Source organism: Larus michahellis, chromosome 11, assembly GCF_964199755.1.
Source record: "Larus michahellis chromosome 11, bLarMic1.1, whole genome shotgun sequence".
NCBI lineage: Eukaryota > Metazoa > Chordata > Aves > Charadriiformes > Laridae > Larus > Larus michahellis.
Window position 1 is genome coordinate 3070908 of NC_133906.1, and position 21633 is coordinate 3092540.

The 21633-nt window shown below is 52.5% G+C and overlaps 1 protein-coding gene across 3 annotated transcripts in view; it reads right to left on the minus strand.

The window, feature by feature from the left end:
• Nucleotides 1–6177: 6177 nt before the first annotated feature.
• CTNNA1 (catenin alpha 1) overlaps nt 6178–21633 on the minus strand; it is a 122359-nt gene continuing 106903 nt past the window's right edge. For all 3 annotated transcript variants that reach the window (XM_074604438.1, XM_074604437.1, XM_074604439.1), the window contains 5 exons: nt 20129–20239; nt 18452–18633; nt 17574–17679; nt 10502–10636; nt 6178–7494 (listed from right to left, as the gene is read on the minus strand). In XM_074604438.1, coding sequence (XP_074460539.1) covers nt 7207–7494; nt 10502–10636; nt 17574–17679; nt 18452–18633; nt 20129–20239 — 822 coding nt within the window. In that variant the 3' untranslated portion in view covers nt 6178–7206. The remainder of the gene's footprint in view (nt 7495–10501; nt 10637–17573; nt 17680–18451; nt 18634–20128; nt 20240–21633) is intronic.

Below are 21633 nucleotides of genomic sequence, written 5' to 3' on the forward strand. Positions count from 1 at the left end.
TGAGGGCGGTGGGACTGTCCCGGTCAGGCAGCTCTGCTGCCCACAGAGGAGCGTTTGTTGCCGCAGCTCTGATGTGCCGTTGTTCTGGCCTGGCGGTGACCCGCGGCATCTGTGATCTTTTATTTGCTGCTGTGTAATGGATCTGGGCACGCAGACAGCACCGTTGGCCTTGGGATCGTTCTGTGCTTGTACGGGAAGACTGAGCGTTGCTTCCTTGAAACGTTGCTTGGAGGAGCTCTCTGGAGGTCTCTAATCCAGCCTTCGCTCAGAGCAGGACTGTCCCTCGGCCGTGGCCGCCTCCGAGAAGGCCAGCTCCACCCGCTGTGTAGGTCATGTAGCTCCGCCGTGGCAGCTCTCCTGCAGCCCCTCCCTGCTTGGAGGCCACCCACGTCCCAGTGGCCTGGGGGTCAAAACATCTGTCTAAGCCCTGGGGTGGTGCAGCCATGGAACCGCTCCTGCCGTCGCGGCGGCTAACGGGCTGGTGAAGCACGCTTTGTCCTGCAGCAGACCATTGAGACTTGCATGCCTTCTTCCTGCTCTTGGAGGTGGCTTCCCAGACGATGACCTAGGGACTGAGGCTGGCCAGCCGCGGATTTTTCATCCATGATGTAAGGCACGCTCTCCTTTCCGTGCTGGGCTGGGCATCTCCCGTCACACACCTCTTCCAGGTGCAGCTTCTGCTCTTTTCCCTCTAGGCTCAGGTCCCTGTCCCCATGAACCCCCGTTGGGGTCCTCCTCACGCTGGATGGTCCGTTGGGGAAGATGCTCTGCCCTCTCTTCATGGGGCTGATTCGGTCTTCCCGATGTCGGCCTTCCTCAGGCGAGGCGTCAAAGGCCGGGCGGTGGCCACTGGTGCAAGAGGAGAGGAAGAGCTGAGCTCCCCCCTGCTGTCCTCTCCTGCTGCCACGTGTGCGGGGAGACCCCCTTCACACCAGGCTTTTATCTTCTCTGGGCCCACGCAGCCGGGGTGACCAGTGTCCTGCGTGGGGACCAGCCCCGGCCGCTGGTGCGGGTGCCGTTCCCCTGCGGGGGGGAGCCCCCACGCCCCGTGTCCTTGGGGCAGGCGGCAGCAGAGGCCGACCCCGCTGGGCTTGGGGTCTGCAAAAACGGGGCCGTGGGGGTCACTCGTGGCTCGCTCCCTCCCTCCCGCGGTGGAGGTTTTCCTACGGCTCTGACACTCAGTGGCAGCCGGGTGCCGGCCGCCGGCTCGGGCAGCTTCCAGCGGTTTTCCCGCCGCCCCCTCTTCGAGGGTGACTTTTCGAGGGGCTCTTTCTCCGCGGGGTTTGCTCAGCGGCACAAGGAGAGGGGAAGGCAGAGCCGTCGTCGGCGTGTCCCAGCGCCGGGCTGAAAGCGTTTGGCCGCCGAGCGAGGCCGCGGCCGTCCCTGCACCAGCCGAGGGATCACACCCCGCTCCCGGGGCGGCGAGGAGGCCATTGCTTATAATTCCTGTGTTCCCTCTCAAAATTGCTCTCTGGCAACAACAGGTATTTCCGTCACCGCTTCTGCCGCCGGCTGAATGGGGCCCGGGGGCTGCAGCCCCACGTTGGCAACGCAAGTGCAGAAAAATAAATGAAGAAAAGAAGCCGGGCCGGTCCCGCAGCGTCCCCCAGCCCTGAGCCGGGGCGGCCGCGTGGGGCTCTGCCAGCGCCGGGGCCGTGCCCGCGCAGCCACACGCGGGGCCGCCTGATCTGTGCCCCGGTAGCCGCACAGGCCCCTCCCCGCGCCAGCGCGGCCGGCAGGCGATCGATGGGGCCCTTGCGGTGCCGTTAGCCCTTCTGGATGCTAAAATATTTCTGGCTACTGTTTACGGCGTGTCAGTTGTCACCGTTAAGTAGCTGGGCTAATGATAAATATTGATTTTTTTTTATTTTTTTTTTTTTGTCCTTCTCTTTTAGGGTTTCGAGTCAGGCTGTTTGCTAGGATTAAAAATGATTTTTCTTTTCCTTTTTTTTTTTCTTTTTTTTTTTTTTTTTTTCCCCTCCCTGAAATGCGTTTCCCAGCCCCTCCTGCCAGGGTTTTGCTTTGTAGGGTTAAAAAAAAAAAAACCAAAAAATTATATGTCTCTCTCTTTCTCTGATGCAATGGCCGGGGTGAGCTGGGGAGGCGGCGTTTCTGCGTGAAGGCTGGACGCCCCCCCCCCCCCCCACCCCCGCTCTTTCACAGCTGGATTTCTCGAGCTGCGGCGGGTTTAACCCCGATTTTAGGACTGAGCAGGGAGAAAACCAGCAGCGGCAGCAGCCGCAGCTGTGACCCGGCTGGACCAACCCTCCCTGTTCAACCCCCAAAGTCAAAACCCCGCTCTGTAACCCTGAAAGTCTTGAAAACGCGAAGTTTCTGGGCAGCAGCTCGTTCGCTGCGGGGGCTGTGACGCCTGCGCTGGCCCCAGCTCGGCCGCCCCGCAGGGCGCCAACGGTGGGTTCCCCCCGCGGCCCTGGGGAGGGAAAACAGCCACAATTCCCTCTGGTGCTGGGCGGTCCTGGTCCCGGTCCCCCACCACGGGGCTGGCGTGTGTGGGCCCGGTGCTGCAGCAGGTTTGCTGATGCCACCCACGTGTCCCCAAAGGGCGACAGAGCCGCGCAGGCGAGCACCGGGCCCGTCCGTAAAGGCCATCCCAGGCTGGTGTCCCCGCTAATGACAGGCTTGTTCCCAAAACAGCGCTGCTGGGCTGCAGCCCGGGGTAATGACAGGGCTGCTGCCCATCCGGCCGCCCGTCCCTCGGTGGCTGAGGATGGGACGGGGACGGGGACGGGCTGGAGCGGAGGCACAGGGCGTTGTGGGTGCGTCCCACTGCGGTGACTCACGTCCTGCCGACCCGAACTCCTGCATTGGGGTGGCACGGCCACCTCCCCACGCTGCCGGGACTCGGCACTGGGATGGCTCGGAGCAGGCAGCGACCGGAGCGTCCCGGGGCAGACGGAGTCCCCGGGCAGAGCTCCCCAGACCACGCGCCTCCCTGAGCTCCCCCAAACCCAAATCCCGGCACGTGGCAAGGGGGCTCAGAGCAGAGGATCGGCCTGGGATGCTCGCCAGCCTCCAAAATCCGCAGCGCAGGGAAGGGCTGAGCCTTCGGCGCTGGAGCAGCTGATGCCCTTCGATGTTTTGTTTTTTTTTTTTTCCTTCCCCACCCATTTGTTGGGGGTTTTGAACCCACACGCCCCCCACCACCCGCTCTGCCCTCCCGCATTAGCACATGTTTGGGGTTTGGCCGCCTCTGCTTGCGCTTGCTGCTGCCCTTTCGGCTGTTGGAAAACGCAGCTTTGGGTGCTTCGCTCCCCTCCCCGCACCCAGCGGGACGCCCCCAGCAGCCGGGACACCCCCCCCAGCCCGCGGGGCCGGTCTCGGAGCTGAGCGGTGGCAGAGCTGGTCTGGGCGAAGGGAGAGAACCGGGTGGAAAAAGGCGTTCGTTAAACGTTGGCGCGAAGCCTTCGCACACAATTAAAGCAGCATAACTTCAACGTGGCTTGAGCCACCGCCGAAGTACGAGCACTTGAAATTTGGACTAAGACCATCCCCTGGGGATTGCGCCTGGTTTCACTCATACGCTTCAGAAGACAATGCGTGTTCGTACCCCCCCCCCCCGCCGCGAGCGTCCCTGCGCAGCCAGGTCAGGAGGGCTGGGCTCGGGCACGGCCTCGCCGGGCGCTGCCATCCCGCAGCAGTGCAAAAAAAACCCCAACAAAACCCCAAATCCTTCCTGTTCAATGAATATTTCGGTGTGTTTCGAGCAGGGGTGGCCATGCCCGGCTCCCACCCACGGCAACGAGCAGGGAGGTCTCAAAGCCCGTCCCTGCCCAAAGCCACCGCGGGTCCCCTCCGTCCCCGGAGCCCGGTGATTCCTTCTCCCGTGGAGCGGGGACAGTGCTGAGCTGGGGGGGGCAGGGAGAGGCTCCGCTCATCGCCCGCCATTGGGGAGCGCGGCCGAAGCTCCCCCACCTCGTACCCGCGTGGCTTTTACAGCCTGACGTGGCCGCGCTGCCTCCCCCCCCCCCCCACCGGCAGAGTGGGTCCCCTCCAGCAGCCGCAGCAGAGACCGACTGCGCGAGCCCTTCCCTGCGCTTAATTACATCAAGTGCTAATTACTGTAATTCTTTTCAATTGGTTCTCTAATAAAGTTAGAGCTTCGCTGGCGTCCGGACCCCCCCCTCGCTGCGCAGCGCAGCCCCCGCTGCTTTCTGGTCGCTGCCGCTTTCACGCAGGGGGTTTGATGAAGGCTGGCATCACGCGACACGACGCACTGGGCTCAGCCTGGTGACGGTTGTTTCAGAGCAGCGTCCCACCCGCTCGCAGGGGCGCGGAATGAGCATCACGAGCCGGGGCCGGTGCCGGGCTCCTTCTGCGCTGCCGCAGTCCTGGGTTGGCACCGACATCCCAACTTGGCGCTTACCTGCGATGGTTGCACACAGTCACAGAGCAGCGGCCGCCCCGACGTCTGCAAGTCAAAGGTCCTTGCAGCAGCCACCCTCCGTTGGAGCCAGGGGAGCCCGGTCATCACGAGGGGACGCAGAATCGCTCCGCGTTTCAGAGCCCATCTGTGGTCGGCCATAGCGATAGAACAAGAGGGAATGGGTTCAAGCTGCAGCAGGGGAGGTTTAGGCTGGACATTAGGAAACAATTCTTCACCAAAAGAGTGGTCAGACACTGGAATAGGCTGCCCGGGGAGGTGGCGGAGTCACCATCCCCGAATGTGTTTAGGAGCCGTTTAGACGTGGTGTTGGGGGATATGGGGTAGGGGAGAACTCTGTAGAGTGGGGTCGATGGTTGGACTCGATGATCCCAAGGGTCCTTTCCAACCCGAATGATCCTATGATCACCCGCTGCCGCTGTGCGCGGCCAGGGCTCATCCCAGCCGGCACCACCAGCACCAGGACCGATAGCTGCGTCCCCAGCCAGTCACACCGATAGCCGCGTCCCCGGCCAGTCACACCGACAGCCACGTCCCCGGCAGGTCACCCTGCCGTGCGGGAACCGAGAATTGGATTTAATGTCACGAAACCCTCCCTCTGCTGTGGGGAGATGGGGCTTCGCCTTCCTAAAGAAAGCAATTAAACAAATTACAGCTGTTAATGATTTATCTCCCTGCGCCTCTCCCCCAGAGACCCCAGCGCGATTCCGCAAGGAGCAATTCCTGGAGACGGGCGAGTTGGGGCTTTTGGCCGCCCATCCCCGTGGTGCCCCCCCCGCCCTCCTCCCAAACCAGCGCCCGCCCCCCCCGCGACCAGAGTCTCATTTGTTGCCGACTCGATGCTCAAAGTTTGTAGCATAAATTTATTTAAAACGAGCATTTATTTAAAAGCCAAATACACATAAATTTGGCTGCGCGTCTCAATAGATGGGCTGGTTTTTAAAGCCTATGAACAGATCGCATTCGGGGGGGGGGTAACGTCTGTATTTTGAAGAGCTGCTGAGCAGCCCGGGGAGTGCAGCCTTTAAGTCGATTATATTAATACCGAGAAAGAAAATAAATCATGTTGTATAAAACCAGTTAATAATTATATATAAAACAAGACCTTATCCACGTCATTAACCCCCGCACGTCAGTGGAAGGAGCCCGGCGGCGGCTCCAGCCTGGTCAGACCTTAAAGGTGTAGGAAAACCAGCACAAAACGCAGCACTTCAGTATCTCTACTCCAGAGGCCAAAATGCTTGAAAAACAGAATAAATTCGGCAAAAAAACCCCATCTCATGAACTACTTAGCTTAATTCTGATCAGCATTTTGGTAACATGACAGCAATAACCTTGATATAAGCGAATTACAAGCTGAGGAAAAGAAATGAAATTATAACGTAACGCTGCCAAGGATCGGCTCTAAAATTTAGCTGCGGTTCAACACATGAAGTAAGAAGGGGCCGCTTCCCGTTTTAATGGGAGCTTTTCCAGGCACCGCAGACGCGCCCGGGACCTGCCCAAGCGCCGCTTCTCCGACGCTGGACTTCCCCGCTAAGCGTAAAACCCACCGAAATTCATAAAATTTAACTAAGACGCCGAAATTATACCTTGTAGCCGTAGTTATCACAAATAACGTACAGTCTAAATCGCAGCCTGAGCAAACACTGTTCGCTGGGCGCCTCTGGGAGCCCCAGGCGGCTGCGGAGCAATTGGGAGCAACGAGCACAAAGGACATTTGCATCTGAATGGTGGGGGGGGGCGGGGGGGGAGCAGCACCACAATACACCAGCTGGTAAAAGCAACTTTATTAGTTTCCCGCAGCAAAATACATTAGTAATTTGTAACCAGGCATTAAAATTCCCGTCCGGTGACATACAGAAGTAATCGGCCGCCTCCGTGATTGTGTGTTGGATTGGATTTGCTCCGGGTGCTCCTCCGGAAAGGCCGGCGGGAAGGTAACCTGCGGGTGCTCTGGGCACCGGGTGTCCCGGGCACCGGGCCGTCCATGCGCTGGGTGTCCAGTGCGCGGGGTGTTCCACCCACCGGCTGTCCCGTACACCGGGTGTCCAGTGCACCGGGTGTTCCGTACACCGGCTGTTCCATGTACCGGCTGTCCCCTGCCCGGGATGTCCCGTACACGGGGCACGCATGGAAACACCCTGTCAGGCAAACAGCTCGCTCACAGCAGCGCCCCAGCACCCCCCAGCACCCCCCACATCTCCAGAGCACCCCCAGCAAAACCCAGGCAAGGGCACATCGTCTTTCCGGATGTTTCCCAGTTGTGGTCCCGCTGTTGCCTGCAGGATTTTCCTGCTCCTTTGAGCGTACAGAGCTTGTTCCCTTCTCCACCCAGCAGCAGGGATACACTGATACATACAATGCTTTAATTAATTTTCTTTTGAGTGAAAAGATCTAATTTTCCTCTCTTGATCACAACGAGAAACTGCCGTCTCCGAGTAGCATGATTCAGCTGTTAGTGTTAACCGTTAGTGGTACTGTCAAATCCTCTTTGGTTACAGAACGTTTTATTTAAAGCAAGATTATACAAAATAATTTTCCGCTAGAAAGACACCCCTGTATTCTAAAAGCAACCTAAATTAACACGCTTCCGCAGGCTGAAGCTCTATTGATAGGACTTAGAAATTTGAGTATTTCCCCGTGTGATCTAAACAAAGTTATCAAAATTATATTAAGTAAATACATTTTGAGGAATAGTAAACTTTTGGAAAAAAAAAAAAAATCCTTAGAATATTAAAAGTAGAGTTCTGGAAGGAGCAGTAGTGGCTAAAGAGAAAAACAACCGAGACAGAGACCTCTCTTTAAATACTCTCCATCGCCTTGAATTCACTGAGAGCCTGCACCGGGTTAACGTGTTTCTTCTGGGACGCCCTCTTGATTTTCGTTTGGGTTTCGTCCTGTTTCTCCCTCTTGACCAGGGGTTTCTTCTCCGGAGCCTTCATCTTCCAGGAGACGGCGGGAAGGTTGAGGGAAGCCATGCCCTGGGACTTCTGGTACTTGGTGGAGGCCACGTAGGAGGCCTTGACGGTCTGCACCACCGCATTCATCAGGTTCTTGGCTGCTTGGATAAGAGACATGGCACTGTCCACCTGCCAAACGGGAACGCACAAGGGTTATTTGCCGTAAAAACAGTGGTTTTAAACTAGAGCAGGGCAGGGTGAGATCAGACATGAGGAAGAAGTTCTTTCCACTGAGGGGGGTGAGACACTGGCCCAGGTTGCCCAGAGAGGGGGTGGAGGCCCCATCCCTGGAGACATCCAAGGCCAGGCTGGATGAGGCTCTGAGCAACCTGATCTAGTTGAAGATGTCCCTGCTCACTGCAGGGGGTTGGGCTAGATGGCCTTTAGAGGTCCCTTCCAACCCAACACGTTCTAGGATTCTATGAAAACCACACAAACACAGAAATTCCAGAACACGTGATAGTCCTGGGATGTAAAAGCACACGAAAATTGATCGTTCTGGGTTTGCTTTTGAAATCTGAGGTTCCAGATTGGAGGTGGTGTTTTTCTTCGGACACTACGCGGCAAAAACCCGACTCGTGCCCCCGAAACCGAAGCGCAGCGTTTGCCCGTGATCTCTGCCCTTTCCGTACCCGCGGCAATCAGACAGGTTTGTATTCTGCTGTTTGCTTTTGTGACTAAACAGTAGCTTATTCTCTAACGAAATTAATAAAGCTGTACTAATAGCTTAATCACCAATAATAAAAATTTAAGTCACCCTGGAATATTAAGTTGTACTGGAGAGGAAGGAGCACAACTGCGTCTTCAGGCAGGCCTGGAGCGCTTTCCCAGGTGGTTCCTCGTTTACAAGAGCATTGAAATGAGTCAAAAAGAAGCATTTCCCAAAGCTTCGGTGCGTGGCAGAGATGAAGAGCCAAAACCAGGGCAGGGTGGAAGAGAGAGGGGGGGACCGGCGAGGTGACCTCGGTGGCAGCCCACTTCTCCGGGTGCCGGAGCAGTCCCTCCGGCTTGCGGGGGCCAGAGGGCGCGGGGCAGGTTCTGCTCTGGGCTCTCTGCACCCTCTGCTCAGCTTACGCAGGAGCTCGCCTGCCCCCGCGCACCTCAGTTCCTCTGCCGTAGGCACCTGAGGAAGGTTTTGGGGAAAACCCTGGAGCCGTTGCTTGTCTAGCAGCCAGCCAAGCTGAGCGGGGGGCGCTGCTTTTCATACGGTGCCGGTACCTTCCCTTCCATCCCTCTGTGTTTTCAGTACCACGACGGCCCATGGGACCCGCGCACTCCGGCAAACCAGCGTGTCAGCTTTCCTCCCCCCCAGTCATCGCGCTGGGAAACCTTTGACTGTTTCCATGGATCTTCGCAGCAGGAAGAATCGTACCAAACGCAACGAAAGCAAGGAGGCACTTTTCTAAATGAATTGCCAGATTGCTGAGGGCGCAGGGTCTTGCTGCCCTGGTTCAGAGCTCCGCTTTCGCACCGATTCTGCGCTCCGGGCAGGGGGCGGGGTGTTAACAGCGAGAAGAATTTTACTTTTAGGCAGGCGCAGTCCCTGGACTGGCAGAGGTTCCTCGTCTGACAATCTGACAGAAGTTTAACGCTGCTGCTGGCGATATTCGGCCCTAGTGGGCAGAGTCGCGGCGAACAGATAAAACCGGGGGATTAGAGTACGGGTGGCTGTTCACGGAGCTCATCCAGGGCAGAAGGGTACGTGCATCCCGAAGACGCCGGGTAACTGCAGTAGAACCCTGCAAGTACGTGTTATCGCATCGCGGAATGGTGACACATCTACTTCCTTGAGAGCGCGATGCCTTCAGCCTTCCAGCTAAGAGGCCAGCCGGCGTGCAGCGCAGAGGCCCAGCAGCACCTCCGTCCCGTTCCATCCCATTCCGTCCCGTCTCGGCCGTGCCAGGAGTCCCAGCAGCTGGGACGGGCAGCGGCGGGAGGGGCCGCAGAGGTGCCCGACTCCCTGCCAAGGTGCTGAGCGCGGTCCGTGGCCAGCACCGCCTCTGCAGACCTCCCGCGGGTACCGCTGTCCCCAGGCACTCAGTTCCAGCTTGTTTGCGGGGAAAAAGATGCGCTGATCAGTTTAAGAACTCAAAATACCTAAGTGGCAGAAGGCGGTGAGGTTTTTTCCATTCGCTTTTAAGGACTCAGCCAAACTGAACTATCGGCCATTTCCGTCCCTTCTTCAACCTCCCGCCTCAGTCACGACATGGATGGGCAAAAGCCCCAGTGATCAAAGGCACCTGTCCGGGGCGAGGAAGAACATGCCAGAAGAAATTAAGAATTTAGCTCCGCTTACCTCCCCCCAGATATCCGTCACCCAGATTCCTCTGAGGAGGAAGAATTTCGTGAACTACAGTGAAAAAATTATTTGCTAAGTAATGGCTGGAATAAGGAAGCAGGCTGGCCCACGGCAGCTTTCAGCTCTCATAAAACACAGCAGCCACTAAAAATCCCTGCGCTCTTCAGGGAAAGAAAGCCTCTTCCAGGCACAGCGACGTTGAAATATTAACATCTCCGGAGCACCGCTGGACCCCAGCGTGTACCAGGGCTGTGCAGAGACACGGGGTAGGTTTAGCTCTGCTGATTAAAGTGATTTGACCTCACTAAGAGCGAAAAACAGTCTGGAAACGCAGCAGATGACGCAAAGACAAAGTGAATCTGTTTACAAACACTGATGAGGAAGGAAAAGTGAAGTTTTATTTCCCCCCTTTCAAACAGTAAGCGTTTCCTCCAAGAACTTACCAGGCAGCGCAGGCGGGATAATAAACTTTGCAAACCTTAAAACTTTGACTGAATCATAAAATCACAGAACGGTTTGGGTTGGAAGGGACCTTAAAGATCATCCAGTTCCACCCCCCTGCCCTGGGCAGGGACACCTCCCACCAGATCAGGTTGCTCAGAGCCCCGTCCAGCCTGGCCTTAAAAACTTCCAGGGATGGGGCCTCCACCCCCTCTCTGGGCAACCTGGGCCAGTGTCTCACCACCCTCACGGTGAAGAACGTCTTCCTAATGCTCCAAAACCTCTTGTCTGTATTTTGTCCGTAATGTTTAGCATAAAAGCTTAGAATAGCTTGGAATAATTGTTCCCCCTGGAAGAAAACCCACACGAACCGGACGCGTCCTAGTTCATACGTACCCCGGACACAACCAGTTCCCCTCCCAGGTTCTGCACTTCGGCCTTCACTTTGCTGCAGATGTTGAGCTGATGGCAGTAGAGCGCGATGCGCTGCAGGTAGGCCAGGAGGTCCTGCTTGCACGCAGAGTCGGGGCACTGCAAAAAAACAAAGGTGAGGTTTTACTTCGCAATCAGGAAAACGGGACCAGAAATCGTTCAGGGAGAAACCAGACAACTCCGCTCCCTGCTGGTGAAGGGGCTGCAGGGATCGTTCCCCTTTCTGTCGAGCTTTGGTGCGCGAAAGACAACCGAGCGATACGTGGGCATCACTAAAGACAACTGAGCGATACGCGGGCATCACTAAAGATGTATAAAAAACCAGAAGCGATAAACACGGGCTGTCGGAGCACAGGGGCAGCCACTGGACACAATCACCAGGGCTCGTTTCAGCTGCATGGCTGCCCTGGAGCTCCATGCGAGGAGGAAGAGGAGGAGGAGGAAGGCTACCTAACCTTCCCAGAGCAGATTTGTTAACCATAAAAGGTCCTTCCTGAACACTGCACAGGCCACAGCAGCAACGATTTGACATCCAAGGTGTCAAGGTCCAACTAACAGATGTTACCAAATCCAGTCTCTATTCCCAATCTTAAGTATTTTAAGCTCGGAAATGATAAACCCGACAGTTACTCAATTATATCCAGCAAAGTAGATATTTTCCTGACTTCTGCTCCCATTTCTTAGCAGTGTGGAAACTAGATTCCTCACCAGGCATGAAATAAAATTTCTAAAGTGCTTGCTGAAGCACTCATCCGTAAGATAAAAGTGACTTCTTCAGCTTTGCAATTGAAAGACCACGTAGGTTCCGGCGACCGCGGCGCAGTTGAGAGAGCTGTTTCCTTGGAGAGAGCCGAAGGGCCGTCCCTGGCGTCGCAGGGCCGAGCGGCGAGACGATTAACGAGCCGGTCTCACGCTGGATTTCAAAACAAGAGGAGCCCCGCTGAGGGGCAGCCACAGTCCAAATCGGGATCTGCAAGCCTAAGACAGAAAGGCTACGGGAAGCCTTTTACTACCCAGGTCAGTCCTGCAGAATCTTTAAAACCAGCAGCGAGGATGGTGGCCAGCAGCACGTCTCCAAAGAGTACCGGGCCAGCTCAGATCTGCCGACACGCTCGGGCTGTAGGCAGACCAGTGAACAAAGCAGCTGGCACGCACCGGACTCCACACACCCTTTGCCCACCGGACTCTTGTGCTGCGGATGAATCAAGCCCAGGGCACGCGTGCCACGCTCCTGCCCTGTGCGGGCAGCACGAGCCGGGCACCTACGGATGCCTGAACCCCAGCGGGGGGGCAACAAACATCTCGGGTGGGGGCAGGTACTCGGGAAGCGCAGACGTCGTGGGCAGTGCTGCAAGCTGTGCCCAAGACAACAGATTTTTTTAACGAGTCTGGATATATTCATGATGGCAGAAGCTACTGCAATAGGGATGCGGGGGATACTATGGTCCAACATGTTCATCAGGACACGGAGCTGTCGGAGCGGGGCCAGAGGAGGCCCCGGAGATGCTGGGAGGGCTGGAGCCCCTCTGCTGTGGGGACAGGCTGAGAGAGCTGGGGGGGTTCAGCCTGGGGAAGAGAAGGCTCCAGGGAGACCTTGGAGCCCCTTCCAGTCCCTAAAGGGGCTCCAGGAAAGCTGGGGAGGGACTCTGGATCAGGGAGGGGAGCCATGGGACGAGGGGGAAGGGGTTTAAACTGGAAGAGGGGAGATTTAGATGAGATGTGAGGCAGAAATTGTTTGCTGTGAGGGCGGTGAGCCCCTGGCCCAGGTTGCCCAGAGAAGCTGTGGCTGCCCCATCCCTGGAGGGGTTCAAGGCCAGGTTGGACGGGGCTTGGAGCAACCTGGGCTGGTGGGAGGTGTCCCTGCCCAGGGCAGGGGGTGGCACTGGCTGGGCTTTAAAGGCCCGTTCCAACCCAAACCATTCTGTGATTCAGTTCTGGTGCCTGCCGGTGAGGACACCACGCTGACAGCAGGCACGCTCCTGACCCAAGCAGGAAGTGTAGAACGGGCGTTACGTGCACACCCAGAACACCTGTAGCTTCAGCTTCCACGTGCTCTACACTGCGTTGTGTCCAACACAGCGTTGCTTAAACCCTGACCTGAGCCCCAGAGCAAGCGTGAGTCGCTGTACTGCGCTGCGAGCTCCCCTGCTCTTTCCTCCTCTGAAATGGCCACTTTGTGCATCATCTCCTCATCTTCCCTCCGAGCACTCACAGGTCTCCTGGACAAAACCAGTATCAGACTCACAACGATTCTTCCGTTTGTCTGCTCTAAGGCAGGCAACATTGCACCCGGCATTATTTCACGTCCAGCACCGTCCCAGCCGATCAAGAAGGAATTCAACTGGCGTGAACCAGGGACAGGACTAAAGGCAGACCCTGCAGCGATCTCCATCCTTCCTGGACTGCTGCACCCCATCCAGGAACTCGTAAATCTCCAGCATCCAGGGGCTTGGCACACAATTCTGGTCACTAAATGCAGGTTTTCTGGCACCCCATATGCGCGCGCGCACACACACGCTAACCCAAATGCTTTTCCCTGCCCCACAGCTCAGCATGGCGGCAAGCAGGGCACGCCACCCTCCGCTGCTCCCCTCCAGACACCGCGTTAGCTGCAGGTCTGCCCCGACAGCCGCGCTGTGGGGCACCAAAAGCCCCAGAGAAACGCTGAGCGGACGCAGTGATTTCCCGTTTAGACATGACAAGGAGAGAAGAGCCCTGCTGTGAGCAGCATTCGCTTCCCTTCCCCCAGCACCCCAGCTCTTCCCCCCGCCCAGAGCCGGCTGAGGTTCCCAGGCCCACGCGGTCTGCGAGAGCTCTCTGCTCACCCCTCTGCACAGCAAAATCCCCTTTCAGCCGCTAACCCCGATCCCGTACAACAGACCGTCAAATGAAGACTCCGAATGGACACGGTACGCTTGGAAGAATAACCTTAGAAGTGGCACCAATTTACTACTTAATGCTTCGCTCAAGCCCAGGGTTATTGCTTGCAGCCGCGCAGCCTCTCCTCTCGGAGCAGGGCAAAAATCCCCGCTTGGGCGTCAGCAGCAGGGTCTGAGTCCCAGTTCTCACGTCAGACCTTCTCTCCTGAGCTACAGCTCGAGCTGTACAAGACGGAAGCAGGAACCAACGTTTCCCTGTCTATAAAAGGCCGAGAAGGAGAGCGCGGCCACAAGCAGTGATGTGCAAACAGGGGGTCACGCTCACACCGAGCGTTTGCTTCCCACAACACCGACAGAGCTGCCGTAACAGACACTGAACTCTGAAAGGAAGGTGGGTGCAGCTAAATAAATACACGTGCTTTTTCCAGGGCCAGAACAAGGTGGGTTTTTAAGCCAACGTGGTATTTCGTCACAGCAGAGAGAAACCAGCTGTGTTACGTGTTGCATACAGAGATGCCTCTGCATGGCGGGATGCTGGGATCTAGGGCAACACACACACGCGTTTGGGTGGCTTTATGGGCATCTGACCCGCTGTGTCCATAAACGAACAGAATTCACCTTCTTAGCCCCAAGGAAGGTAATGAAACACCCAAAGTACCTGCAACTCTTACGTAGGCGCGTTGCTTCCCATCAGTGAAGTGAAAACCGTGAACAACGAAGCAGCGAAGCTCGCAGGTTAATTTTTTAAGCTAATCAATATTAGTCAGCGGTACAAGATGTTTTAGAGAAAGTCCACAAATAGCGTCGGCCAAGGAGCTAATGAAAAGCTGAAATTACCATTTTGGAAAATGCTCTCCATCTCCCAAACAGCTCATCTAACAAAGCGAACAAGCGGCGCAGCGGCAGATTGAATTGAATGTTGACAAATGCACAAATACTGCACGTCAGAAGGACCGCCGAACAATTCAAGGTACTTTATGCGTTGTGAGTTTATGGAAAGCATTTAAGGAGAGACAGTCTCAAGGAAAGCGGGTGCCGCATGTTTACCGATGGCTGAAGGAGGCAGCAAAACGTTCGTGGGGGAAGCAGTGGAATAGGAAATATTATTCGGTTGTATATATCAATGTGACGTGAGCTGGAAAACCTCATCCTATACTGCGTGCGCTGTTTCTACAAGGAGAATAGAGGATTCAGCTCAAAGAGAGACGAAGTTTAAATAGAGATATGACACAAGATAAAAAAGAACATCCACAAAAGGCACTGCAGATGCCTGTGTGATCCCTGTCCTTTCCTACGCAGGAACACTCAGATAAAAACCAAAAAACCCCAAAAGGCAACAGTTTCAACACTGATTAAGAAAGATTACATTATTGTACCAACCTACAACAGCCACAGAGACAAAAACCCCGCCTGCAGTGCTAGCTTGGGAGGATTCCCACCAGCCGGTCACAGCAGATAGCTGCATCGTAGGCAGAAACCAATGTGTGCTGGGGGACACCCCCGCCTCCCCAAAAGCCCCCCGAACGGGACGCTGCCACAGGCTCAGTGGGGATCGTTGACAAGAGCTAAACTGGCTGCTCCGAGTCACATGCAGGATCCGTCCCGGGCAGAGCAAACATGCACACGCATCCCCTTGCTACCACCCCGCGGAGCAGCAGAATCACCTTTTCCTCCCTTTTGGCAAAGAGAAGGGGCAGGGAGAGCCAGAAGAGCTCGCGGAGTCCGTGCTGACTAAGACAAGCGCACAACCCCCATCCCCACACGCCTGGTAGGTGGCAGCCAGCAACCGCCCAGACTTTTCTTCCTCCCGCTGTATCTCCAGTTTGGGGTATGAATGCTGATGTGACAGCAATTCACAATGAAAAGCCCCCGGCCAGCCCCGTGTAGCAGCCGGGCTCGGCACCGGTCGGTTAGAGAAGCCGAAAGCAGGCGTTCCTGCGGCAGGGCAGGCGTGTGGCAGCGCATGTCACCCAGCACAGCCACCAGCCCGTCCCCGTGGTGCGTCCCCGGACCAGCTCGCCAGCCTATGGACCAGTCCGACGGCAAGAGCCGGCCCGAGAGCTTTTCTGCCCTTGCCCCCAGCTCCTTTCCATTTAACGATGCAACTTCAACCTCCCACCAAAAAAAGAAAAAGCAACAGATTTTTCCTTTTGCTTTGTAAGTAATTCAACATTGAAAAAAAAAAATAAAAAATAATAATACGGAGAATCATTGTCTTGCCGCAAATCATTTTCGTTCGTGTCGTACTCGTAACTTCTTCATATTCCCCCATTCAAAACAAGCAGTTGAGCGAAAAGACGGAACGCCTTTGGGAAAACCTGCCGGCGGATGGCTTGACACTTTTCGACGGATGTGAAATACCTGGGCTAATAGCTTTTATGGTTTCAAAGGAAACGTGCTGTAAAAGTGCCTGACGGTAGGAGTTAGGAGTTCCTGACACACTAACGCGAGGGGTCATGATTCACCCAGTGCCAGGCGGCGAACGGGACGTAAAAGCCCATCCATTTGTTAAAATCCCCTATGAGGCAGAGGAAGGCATTAGTGCTGGGCTGAAATGGCCGCGCGGTACCTCCTCTGTAACTGTCACATCGTTCCGCAGTAACAGATCACTACAAGTTTCTAAAGAGTGTGTAAGCATATCTAATGAGATATGCAAGCTGAAAGTATTAGCAGAGTACGGAGCCGGGGAAAAAAAAAAAGCTATATTCGTGTCAAAATGACTAACTGTACAGTCCCGCTCATATTTATCTTCAAATATGTGCTTAATCTTTTACATTTTTAAGAACCTTACTTCTACTAAAAGGAGCCATTTAGTTTTCTTCTCTATTTTGAAATGGCTCAGTGCAGAGAACCGTATAGCGAGTTTGCATAAAACATGTGAATTAAAGGAAAAAAAAAAAAAAAAGCATTGTAAACCTTCAGCCCAAGATCCCCTGAGATCTATAACACAAACCGCTCCTTGCTTCATTTACCTACGGCAGCAGCGCACCTGATTCTTCCAGAAATACGGCTGTCAAAACGCTACAGCAAGGAGACCCCTTTTAAAAAGCACTTTTCAACTTTATCTCCCCATCGAACACTTCTCACCGCATCATTAATAAATCAGGGTGAAGACAACGTCCTCTGGATGCAACATTCAAAGCGGGATCTGCATTATGAAGATTTACTCCCAAAGTGACGCGGTTTCATTTGAAACCTCGTGCTACGGATGGAGATTCGGGGAAGGAGTGGAAAGCACGCGCCAGCTGTACAAAGAAAGTTTAGTCCATGATCTCAGACTTAACCTACCGGCATTTCAGGGTCCTTCTTGAAGGCAGAATATTATTACTAATGCTGATGGTTCTCCACAATTTGGGTGTGCACCGAGACCAAAGGCGCTTCTGCTTGGCCCAGCCCAGTTTGTGAAGTGGCTCAGGATGGGCAGATGCATTGCATAAAAGCCCAAGCTGGCACATAGTCCTTCAATCCTACCGAATTCTTTTCAAATACCTTTGTATTTGCACATGGTGTATAGCCCACCAACATGCACGACAGCCCGGGACAGGGTAGAAACACTCGGGTCACTACGTGCCTTGCTCAAAGTCTTCATCAACGTTGACCAGCCAACGAAAAAAAATACTAGAGAGCATTGACAATCTCATCACTCAGCCTCTGAGGCACTTGAAAATTGTTGATATTAAAAAGCTGCCTCAAAAATAATATTAAAGGTTGTGCAACAGGCCACGTGCAATAATTACGGTGTTGCCTATGCAGGCTCGTCATCGCTTTGGAGAGTATTGGGCATATTCCGAGCACGACAGAAGCGCCACGAATTCAGTTTCAGTCCTGTTCGGTTAGAGAAACTGGCCTAGATACGCTGTGACATGAAGCAGTGTTGGCATGTTGCTACCTTAAAATGGTAGGTGCTTGATTTAAGCCAAGGAGCTGCTGGTGTTACTGCTGGACATATTTAGCCGCTTACGTGGCTCTGGGTGGCAGGAGAGCAGCTAGAAAGAAAAGGCTAGAATTTTCCAGCAGCAAATCTGGAAAATGGGTTAAAAAAAACCCCAAAACCTCCAAACTAAACACATTTTATTCTGTTCATCATGTCTGCAGTACTGAAAGATCTCCTATGGCTCATCTGTGCTGGAGGCTTATGAAAATGAGTTGTGACTTACATGGTCAGCAATAGTCCGTCCCAGCTTGTCCATCCTTGACCCAGCCTCTGCAATCTTCTTGGCCGCACTAATCACATCCGACGTATTTTTCAGTGGACCTTTACCTCTGCAAAACAGAACCGAGTCTACCCCCTAGCACCAGAAAACCGGGAGAGTGAACTATATATCGCTTTTCTCATCCTGTTCCATATCGCGCTGGAAGCGATTCCCCAGCCAAACTGCGGGAATAAGGTTGCACAGAAATAGGCGCCTTCATTTTCAGGACAGTTTCCCCCTTCCAGCCCCTCCCCATATTTAGGTTACATCTAAGAATGAAAACTGCTTAAATTTTACTGTTTTAAGCAACCTAATGATGATAAGAGAGAACATTTTAGAAGACAGATTCGCAATTTTCCTGGAACGCAATATCAAGTTTTAAAAATGGTGTTGTATAAAATCTGGTAAATTAATTTCAAAAGGCATCAAAACCTCTCTCTTTCTTTGGCAAATAACTGTACTAGGAACTATTTCTGCAGTACAGCAATATCAAGAAGCCCATAGAATTTAATGTTGTAAGGAACTGAGCAAGTATATATATATATACACACACACACATATATATATATTTTCCTCGGAACAAAAATCACCCTTAAGAAAGAAAGAAAGCAAGACAGGCAATAACTGCTGTGCATCTATAGATCAATTTAAACAGTTATTACCACCCCGTCACTGCATAGTAATGCATCTCCCGAGTTAATACGCAGACTTTAATGGGGTAACATTTAAAGGAAATTATAAGTAAGACTCTTAAGAGTACTTGCAAAAATATTTCATTGAAAGACTGGCATCCCAGCCAGTTCTGGGAGAAGTTGGTGTGTGCGCAAATTAAAAAGACTCACCTGGTGAAGTCTGTCATTTCCATCATAATCATACACATTTGTTTGGCCAGAACAATTATATCATTACCGCTGTCATCCCATTTCGATACTTCAGCATCCAATTTACTCTTTTCTTCCTGGAAGCTTGCGACTTGCTCGGCAATCTTAGCTTTTTGCTCTTGAGGGAGCTGGGCCATGATAGCCTGAAAGAGAGAGTTCTCTCACATCGCCGTACGCCGCCGCTTGTGGAAGGCTTTTTGGGCCATTTCACTAATAAATCAATTTAAGTCATGCAGATGAGAGATAAAACTTTAATAGCCATCCTCTACCTAGAGGCCTTACGGAACCATCTCCTTCTATTCCGAACCAAAGTTTATGCTCTTTGTTAAGAAAGCGTGCCCAGAAAGACAAGCTGACATCCCAAACACGGGCGAGATAAAATTCTTAGAAACCGAACAAGTTTGCCAGGTATTAGCAACCATCAAAGAAAAAACTGCGTGAAAAGGAGGGACTTGCCTTTTCTACAAAACTTAAGAGTTTTAAAAGGAAAGTTCCACTGGGGTGGCTCTCAGTGCTGCAGCACACACAAGAAATACGAGGCTTTTTCCTGCAAAAAGCTAGATGGACTATTTTGAAACATGCATACTGAGGCAAGAGTAAGAGGAAATAAAAAGTACGTGCTTACTCCTGAATAAAATCTATTCGAGTAGCTTTACAGCCTGTCTGAGACTCAATGCCCTTGCCTTCATAAATACTGGAGCATTCATGCCTCCGGGAGCAGGTGAAAAGGAGTCTTCGGTACAAAAAAGCCCCTGGCAGCAACTGTGCTAAAAGGTAAATTAGAAACGTCTGCATTTAAATAAAAGGAGGGCGAGGGATACAGGAATAGAGAGAGCGACTGCACGAGGAAGGAGAGCATAAAAAATACTCTCGGTTAGCGTAATTCCAAAGCCGATGCGGCAGAAGTTTGATAAATAAGGCCTAGCTACTTCTTGCCTGGTTTCAGGCTAGAAGAGCCTTCACAAAAAATCTTTCGTGGCAGTTTCCCAAGAGTGTAAATTGCTATCGATCCAGAGGGGGACGTGTCAAATAAAAACAATGGGTAAGGCCTGCTTTTCCTTCAACGTACTGATTTTAAGTTTTCACCTATTAATGATTATACATTGCCTATCAATGCTTTCATTTTTAACAGTCACGGGAAATGCGGGTAGTTTAAATGATTTCCTTTTTGGGCTCCTCTCAACATTGTCTTGCTTAAATGCACAGTGGCCAACCACACACCAACACGTGCGTGAGAAGAAATTCTGTAATAATTTCTTGCCCATCAACTTAGTATTTGCCTGTTGAAAATAAGGTTAGCGCAATGGCATGACTCGCGCCGTATCGCTCTGCAGAAGCTCCCCTAGCTAAATGGCAGCGCTTACAACGTCAAAGTTCAGCGGTATTAAAAGGATTTTGATCTTTGAGAACATCCAAAATAAAACACAGACGTTTCTCACGTCCATCAGACCAACACGTGCTGCATTTCACTTAACCTCCTTTTCAGAAGAAAAATGGAAATCAAGAATGCCAGTTTTCTGAGCCAACATTTTCACCACCACCACCCCCCCCCCCAAAAAACGTAACCTGCATTTTCAAAGAAAGTGTAACTGTTTCTTGAAGGCGTGTCACAGTTTTATAATTTTATTTCTTCCTTACCCTCGCACTTTGTCCAGCGATGAGCTGATCATCTTCAGTCTGAATACTTGTTCTGCTCCGCACATCAAAATCCTCGGTCTCAAAGTCGGAATCGTCCAGCTCTTCAGGAGTCTGAGGAAAGAGTCATTCAGCCAGAGTCAAACAACAGATTCCACGGCTCCAAAAGTCAACAAGAATATTGGTTTCCAAGCAGGGGGAATGGGAGTAAATGAATGTAAAAATTATTCAATGTTTTCAACAGAAAGGTAAACGCAGGGCCTGTACCCAGCTAGGCCCGACTGCTCACGGGGATCCCCAGGGATCTCCAGAATTACATGCCAGTAACTAAACAGCTCCTATTTGTCAGGACACTAACGCACCCGGGATTTGAAACACAGATAAAAAGTTTTTTTTGCAAAACGGACAGTATTTTTGCAACTCGGTTACATGCAAAAGCTTCACTTGAGATTCTGAAGCTAAAATTACACACCGCTTTAAGGCCTGGTTCAAAACCACAGACATCATCTTTAGCACAATTATGAATCAAAGCATGGACTAAATTAACAACAGATAAAATATATCGAAATTTATTCTTATCCCCCAGGAAAAGCTGAAAATTTTTAGCTAGTAAGGGCCAGATTTTATGCTGTAGGCTAAACACATCTGACCTAGTTCCTGCTTGCCTAGGATTTATTTTTGCTACTGCCAGTCTATAGCTGGCAAACTTTTTATAAAACTTATCAAGTTTAAACAGCATGTTTGTCAAAATACTACATCTTTGCCTAGAGTGGCACTTCATGACTATTTGGCAGAGCTGGATCAACAAAGAACTTCACCGATAAACGCAATAAATTGTGATTAACAGATAAGATGCAAATAAAGCCCCCTGCTCTTCGGATTTCCTTCCGATGATTTGAATTTTACGAACTTGTTTTCCATACAGACATCTAAAATAAAGATGGAAATGCAAAATAGCTGCCAAAAAGCAAAGGTGAGTATGCTGACAATTAAGACTTAGGGTATTTCAGCCACCCTCTCCTCCTCTCCATGCCTTGGAGAATCACAGAATGGCAGGGGCTGGAAGGGACCTCTGGAGATCATCTCGTCCAGAGCAGGGTCAGCCAGAGCAGGTTGGACAGGAACGCATCCAGGCAGGTTTGGAACATCTCCAGAGAAGGAGACTCCACAATAGAGAACAGAGTATATCCACAAAATCAGCATAACAACGTCCGCGGGTAAGTAGCTCAGTGTATCAACATTTAAGAAATTAAAAAAAAAAAAAAAATACAGAAAACCCTTCTGCTGCATCTTTAGAAACTGTTTGTGATTCTCAAGCCCCCTCCTCTGCCCATCCATCGCAAAGGCCAAACAAGCTCAGGCACACAAAGCGCCGTTCTGCCTTTCAGCTGGTCATCAAGGGCAAAACCTCCTCTGGGGGCGGTGAGAGATTGCCTGGGGATCGGGGAGGAGAGAGCTTGCCTTCAATAACCTACAGATAGAGTATGATTTTAGGTTTGAAAATATCC